A 7,580-nucleotide genomic window follows, 5' to 3' on the forward strand; every position below is an offset into this window, starting at 1 on the left:
GATTCAGTAGTAAAGACTATCGGTAGACTCTAGCTCGATCAACTAGTAGTCGTGTGCCCGTACAAGCCGCCGATCCTCTAGTTGGAGCATAGTTGCCAGTTGTTGTTGTTGCATGTTGTATGTGGTTGCTTATAGTTGTTGCTATAGGAGTACAAGTTGGTACTGTATGCTAGACCTTTTGATAGTTCCATTCACTTAGCCTTGTGCTAACCCCTCACCTCCTCCCTTGCAGGTTTTGGATCTTAGTGCTGGTAGGGACGGGAGTTGGGCTGACGATATGTTTGACAAGACGAACTCTGATGTTTTAAGTTTTGTAAATATGTAACTAGTCATTTAACGTAACACCGGTGGTTTGTAATGAAGTAATTAACTAAGGGTAATTATGTAAACTCAGTCTTCCGCTATGATTTAAAAAAAAAAATAGGGTGTTACAGAAATCATATAAAGATTGAGTTTAAATTTGGTCGGAAATTTCCGGGTCGTCACATGGATCAACCCTTAGAGGTTCATCGTCCACCAAAGTGATCTGTGGCTCCGGTTGTGGACGCCTCCGAGATGTCATTACGCCTTCTAAGGCACAAAACTTCGGACAATTACGAAGTACTTGCCATGCTCTGTAATGCGTAAAAGGAACACCTCGACGCCTCCGATATTCTTCATGCGCCACTTCAATGACATCCGAGTCATTAGTTCCACTTCGCCAATTTCTTTTTAATTGATTGTAAACACCAATAAAAACTTTTTTGATATCTCTTGACATTTCGCCATTTCCCGGTTGTTTGATCGTTGTTCCTTTTACGATCAGCGAGTTGATTATAGTTGGCTACAACCGTATTCCAAAACGAATCGGCCGATTGTGAGGTTCCTATTTTCGGATTTTCCGTCACATCGAGCCAACGTTCGGCCAATATTTCTTCTTCTTCGGGAGTCCAATGCATAATTTGACGTTTCGGATTTTCACTTCCTTCGACTAATTTACCTTTTCCCTTTCTTTTAGCTTTTTGTTTTTCGGTCTCGGGTTGTGTTTCGGGTACGCTTTCAAGAGTCGGTTGTGTTAAATGTTGTTGTATGCGTGAAAGTTGTTGTTTTTGTGATTGTGAAAAGAATTGTTGTTGGTTAATAGGAAATTGTTGTTGTGAATAATATGTATTCATGTTTTGATATTGTAATTGTTGTTGAAATGGTAGTGGTGGTGGTTGAAGAAATTGTAATTGTTGTTGAAATGGTGGTAGTTGTTGTGATGGAAGAAATTGTTGTTGTTGAGAAAAACTAGTTTGGCTTGGAGACGAATTGCTAGCTTGGTTCGATGATGAATGATTCGGTGACGGAATTGGATTGTTTAACATATAGTTGAAGAAATCGTTGTTATTTGGTTGAGACATTTTGGTTTGAATTGAAGGATTGGAAGATTGAGAGTGTATGATATTGAGTGTTTGATAAAGAGTGTGTGTTTTTGTTTGTGTAAAGTGGTAATATATATAGTATAAATAAAGTGTATTAAAAGAAGAAAAAAAGCATACTAGCCGTTTGAAGGAAAAAAACAAAAAAGGAGTAGGGCCCACTAATCCAGCCGTTAGGCTCGTTGCAGGTACCACTGGCGAGCCATATGGCGGTTTGCTGGTGGTGGCCGTTAGCGTGTGGCGGTGGGTCACGGTGGTGGCTAACGGTCCACTGCAAGTGGCCTTATATTTCTTCCATCTCAATTCTATTGTTACTATTTCTTTTTAGAATGTTTTAAATCAATTTTTCACTTCCATAAATAAAAACGAATAATGTGATAAAGTTTTTTTATATCCTTACTTTATACATGTAAGAAAAAAATATAGGTAAAATGTAATGAGTAAAACTGGAGAGTAAACAAAAAGTACATGTGAGAATCATTTTTTTTTTCAACGGCAATATGGTATTTTATTACCCCCTCCGTCCCACAAAAAGTGTCTCCCAACAAAAAAAATGTATGATTTAAGATATGTTGCTAAAATGTCTATTTTGTCCTTCATTTAATATGTTATCCGAATTAATTAGCCTCCTTAACAAAGTAAGTTAGAATAAATTATGAGTTAATGTTTTGCTGACTTTCATATATAAAAAAAGTAGTATTGAATTTTCAGTGACTTTTTATTGTTAATTTGAGTAAGAGACATTTATTTTGGGACATATATAAATTGTAATGAGGAATCTTTTTATAGGACGGAGAGAGTATATATCAACTAAACATATACAAGGGATGGGAACCCAAAGTCCCATCAACACGAGAGTATCTAGATCGAAAAAACATAAAACGAGATCTAACTACACAATTACAAAAACGAGAATAACGTCGAGATATATCATTATCATTAAGGAGAGGATTTTACTTGAAGAGACAAGTTGAAATGGAACGAAGCACAATGTTGGCAATTCAACTACAAAGCACACCGAACCACCTCAATTTCTTTCCACCAAAACGACTAGTCCAGGAATGGAGCAAAAAACCTATGTGGTACACTACCTCTTGAACTTTTCCCATACGATTGGAAAAAACGAAAAGTAGAGGCACTTAACCAATTCCCGAGCGACTGATTCCATCAACATCATAGAAACGGAGGGTTAGAGATCCATTGATCTCACACGGTGAAAATATCACTATAAGAAAGGAGTGATGTTTTTCAATTCATAGATTGTATATTTAGAAAATCACACAAATAAATTGACGACAACACAAGTGAAACAATGAATTGTAAAAATGCTTGCAAAATAAAGTCCAAGTGCTGTGTAATGTAACCCCATAAACTGTCAGAAACTTTTTAAGTGTAACAAGAAGACATTAGATTACATTTCCCAATTTATTTATATTAAAAGAACCATACAAGTAAATGTTTGCAGAAGCATGCAGGTACGTATTGGTGCACACTTATTCACCAATCCCTCTCTTATCTCTTTTGTTTCCAAGCCCATACAAGACACAATCTCTGTTCAATCTATCTCACTATACTATTTAAATAAGGCTGACCATTTTAACAATTTACCAACACCTTGTCCAATCACAATTAACTAATATCCTTCATCTTCTACCCATTTTGACCTCTGCTACACTTTCTTCTGATCCCACTTTACATATAACTTCACAAGGTCTTGCACAATTCATCAACTTTTTTTATAAAAACTTTAATCAAATCGATATCACATTCTTCAAAATCTTATTCTTTATTCGTGATTTGAAAGGCAAAACCACATGGAAGGCCAAAATATTGCCCACGATGAACATAAAACTGCAAAGTCTTTCCCATGTCAATTTTGTTCAAAAGAATTTTACAGTTCTCAAGCTTTAGGAGGTCATCAAAACGCTCACAAGAAAGAAAGAACAGCAGCAAGAAAAGCTAAAACGACAGCTAATGTGCAGCAATACAATTATTCTAGTTGTTTGCTTTCACAAAATCAAATGATGTTCGCTCCTACAAATCAGATTGGAATTCTTGATCCATCTCTTTATACTGCTCGTGCAGCTAATCTGTGTCAGTTTCAAGGCCAACAATTTGGATCTGATAGAACGGGCCGATTCGATTATCTTATGTATTACAGAGCCAATTACATGAATCAGAATCCTTATAATCAGTTTGATCGACAGGATGAACATCAAAGTGACTTGAATTGTCAGAGGAGCATAATTGGGAATGAGAATGAACCAGAACATATGTTTGTGAATGTGATGAGTGAGAGTAAAGGTGTAAAACATAAAGATACCCAAAAGCTCGATCTTTCACTCCATTTATAAAATGATATGAGTTTCCTAGATAGGGTTACAAAAATATGAGCTTTTCTAGATCTTTGTTTTCCACTTTTGGCAAGTTTTGAAATTTCAGTGTTTAATTTCTTGGACTAATCAGGTTAATAGATTTCATCTGATCAGTTATTGGTAATGCAATGTCCATTTGCATGGATGTTGGACATTATAAGAAAGTGACAAAGAACAAAAATTTTATGCTTTTATGTTTTTTCCAATTTCCCCTAGTATTCTGACTTAAAGAAAATATAGTCATAAGAACTAAACAAACAAAGAATCACCTAAACACACCAAAGGGGTTCTAATGCAAGAACATTACTATATAATACGGTTCATTCGAAGTAACAAGATTGAATCCACAAACAGCTTTGTTTGCTCTAAAATACCAATATTGAACAGTCAATACGTATGTTATCAAGCAGAACACTTGGTTAGAAGTTACATTCTAAACTGAGTATTGTTAGTATAATGCCCCCCAAAAACTTCTGAGTGATAGTTGAAGATATCCAAAATTAGGGATTTCTTCTTTCTCCATATTTGATTTCTCAGAGTATTTATTCGGATTGCATTTTTTTCCCTTGTATTGGTACAAAGCATGAAAGGCCAATTCCTGCTTTATGTGGGTATGGCAAAGGTAGATGTAACATTGCAAAATGTCTCACCTTTAAACGCTTTTCTCATTTTATGTTTTGTATCCAATCTCGTCAGTTCAAGTTCATGTTGTTTTCAATTAAATACAAGAATTAAACTTAAACTAAGCATTATTTAACAACGAACTTATAAAGAAAAAAGATAAAACCTAAACATATTAAAAATAGCTGGCCTCAATATGAGCCATTTTATATCACCAAGATACTAAGCGACTTAAAAACAAGAAAACCAAAATATAAACTCTTTAAATCACTCACAGATAGCATCAACAGCGTCAGGCTTTTCATGGTTTCATCATCAACTCCGAATTGACCTGAGCTCATCCAACCTTGTCTTTATCTGATCTTGCATCAATTCTAATCTCTTTGAATAAACCTCCAATTCCAATATATGTTGCTTCCTCCATTTCTCATCATTCATATCCCCAATCGAAAAGTTCATCGAATCACCAAACGGATTCATATTCATATTCATCCCACCAAACCCCCTCAAACCACCCCCATTCGGCGAATTATTAACCAATTCCTTAAACAATGGCAATAAACAACTCTTCACCGTCTCCTCAACCACGTTTAAAGTTGCAGGATCCGCAACTCCAATCCCCGTACCCACACCTTGACCATATTGTTGTTGTTGTTGTTGCTGCTGATTGTAATTCTCTTCAATTTTAGTTGCGACAGATGCAGTCCTCGATCGCTTTCGTGACCTCGGCGCTTTCTTCTCCACATAATTAGGATCAGCGAATTCATTTCCATTATGATCATTCAAATTAAAACTCATGTTAGGGTTCACAAAATGATTTTCCACATCATCAATCCCTACATCAGCCGCCGCCGAAATAGGAACCGCAGCAGCAGCAGTTTCATTCCAAATCTTACAGGACAAATCAAAAGTAGCTTGATCATGAGGACTTTTAAATACATACTCTTTACCAGAACTAATCTTACTCAGCACGTTTCGATACTTCTTTTTCAGTCTCCTAAGTTTCTCAACTAACTGATTTTTATTAAAATCTAACTGTAATTTACCTTTAATTTGATCATAAAACGCAGTCGTATCATGATGATGAGAATTATTAGTACCTCTTTGTGTAATGTAATCAAGGAAGCCTTGTAACAGCTCAATTTCATCTTCATCAGTCCATAACCGCTGAAACAGCCTTCTAGAATCATCTACCGCCAACGGTTTTTTAATTTCAACAATCGCATTCGAATCAGTCCGAACGACGGAAGTTTTAGCCGTTGATGTCGGTGTTAGGGTTGCGGTCGGAGTAACGGCGGCGGTGTTTGGAATTCCGGCGACAGCGATCGTGACTTCGCCGGCGGGAGACGAATTTGAGTCATCTTCTTCTGCTTCTTCTTCGCCGTCTTCTTCTTCTTCTTCGACATCGTCGATTAGGTCAACGTCATCCACGTCAATTTGTTGATTTTGTAAACCTTCACTTTCGTCATCGTCTTCTTCGTCGAAATCTTCATCGATATATACAGCGTCGGTGTGATCCTCTTCATCGGAAGCCATGGTGATCGGCCGTAGATGATTTTGAGTCCGTTGGTGGTGCGGGTGGTTCGAGGGTGGTTAACTAGGGTTCGGTGGTAAACAAAAGGGGTCTGGTTTGGTGGTTGTTGGTGTGAACCGGAAGATCCGAGTTAGTTGTTGATGGGCCGGGGTGTCTGGTTAGGCCCAATATCAACTCGCTTAACAGTTGACACTTTATAAACTTGACGACTGGCCCATATAATCAAACACTTTATGAACTTAATCATCAATTCATCAATAAATCTTCAAATAATGCGCGAAACTGATACCTACGAGACTGGTATTGACTGAAAATGTATATGATTTAAGCAATATCAGTTAATAAATTTATCATTTTTAGGGTTAATATTGGAAGTAAAAACGTGATTTTTTAACTCACCCCGTTGTTGTATGCTATGTGATTATTTAGGTTTACGGGTGGTGCATGTGATGTTATGTTAGTTCGGATGATTCCACGTCAAGGTTTGAATGTTTATGAAGGATTTTGTTGCTTGGATTACCGATTTTCGGTTGTTTAAAGACTTCGATGAAGTTTGTTCGATGGCTTGGTTGTCGTTTAGTTTCGGGGCTTCGATTGGTGTGTTTCTGGTGTTCATTTCAATAGTTTAGCATCGGTTTATATGATGGGTCAATGGTTTTAGGGTTAAAGCCAAAAATATGCTACAAACTTACACAAATGTACTGATGTCGCCCACAAACCCATTTTCGTCCTACTGTCGCCTACAAACTTTCAAAAAATGTGCTAATATCAACATTTGATTTTAACCAGTTTAGCAGGTAGCAAGTCATTTTTGTTTACATTGGTACACTTTTTAAAAGTTTTTGTTTATATTGGTACACTTTTTAAAAGTTTTTGTTTATATTGGTACACTTTTTGAAAGTTTGTAGACGACAGTAGGACGGAAATGAGTTTGTGGGCGACATCGGTACATTCGTGTAAGTTTGTAGCCTATATTTGGCTTTAACCCATGGTTTTAATAGTTTGTTTCGTTTAGTTTGTATTGTTGTTGTAACAGGTTTTTTGATTGTTTAAGGACTAGATCAATGTCAGAGTCATATAGACCGTAGGGTATTTTGAATAAGAGTTTGAGTGTGAATCAATTGGTTATTTGTGGCAAAAATAATGAATACTCATATATAGAAACGAAATCATTTCAAAAGAAAATGTCACCAACCAAAGATTACAAAGATAGATGCTCGCACCTAGAAAGTTGCGGGCAAACAAAACTATCTATAACCGAGTCTCTAAGTTTACGAAAGAAACTAATGCAAAAAAAAAAGTGTACTAATACATCTAAAAGGAGGAACCGGAAGAAGAGGAACCGGAAGAAGAGGTTCCGGAGGAGGAAATATTAGGAACCATAGAAAAACAGATAAATAAAAGAAAATCCTCAAACAATGGATCAAAATTAAAAATGGTCAATGGTGTTTCCGCCGAGGAAGAAAAATATTGGGAAGATTACCAATTTTCCGATGAATTGGATCCCGATGAGGATTCCGATGATGTTATAGAAATTACCTCGACCCAATTTGAAAAGGCAAAAGAAAATAATAAGGGAAAGGGCATGAAAATAGAGAAACCTAATTCCAACTCCGATGAACTTTATATGTATCGTCAACACCCGTATTT

The 7,580-nt window shown here is 36.4% G+C and overlaps 2 protein-coding genes across 2 annotated transcripts; one reads left to right on the forward strand and one right to left on the reverse strand.

Annotated features, from left to right (window-relative positions):
• The first annotated feature begins 3,214 nt into the window (after positions 1-3,214).
• Positions 3,215-3,754, forward strand: LOC139841343 (uncharacterized). The gene has a single exon (XM_071831565.1). It carries the CDS (start codon positions 3,215-3,217, stop codon positions 3,752-3,754), a length of 540 nt encoding a protein of 179 aa, XP_071687666.1.
• Positions 3,755-4,371: 617 nt separating this feature from the next.
• LOC139843239 (probable transcription factor At5g28040) lies at positions 4,372-6,083 on the reverse strand. Its single transcript, XM_071833307.1, has one exon. The coding sequence runs from the start codon at positions 5,930-5,932 to the stop codon at positions 4,712-4,714; it is 1,221 nt and encodes a 406-aa protein (XP_071689408.1). The 5' UTR covers positions 5,933-6,083; the 3' UTR covers positions 4,372-4,711.
• Positions 6,084-7,580: the final 1,497 nt, after the last annotated feature.

The sequence above is a fragment of the Rutidosis leptorrhynchoides genome, chromosome 4, assembly GCF_046630445.1.
Source record: "Rutidosis leptorrhynchoides isolate AG116_Rl617_1_P2 chromosome 4, CSIRO_AGI_Rlap_v1, whole genome shotgun sequence".
NCBI lineage: Eukaryota > Viridiplantae > Streptophyta > Magnoliopsida > Asterales > Asteraceae > Rutidosis > Rutidosis leptorrhynchoides.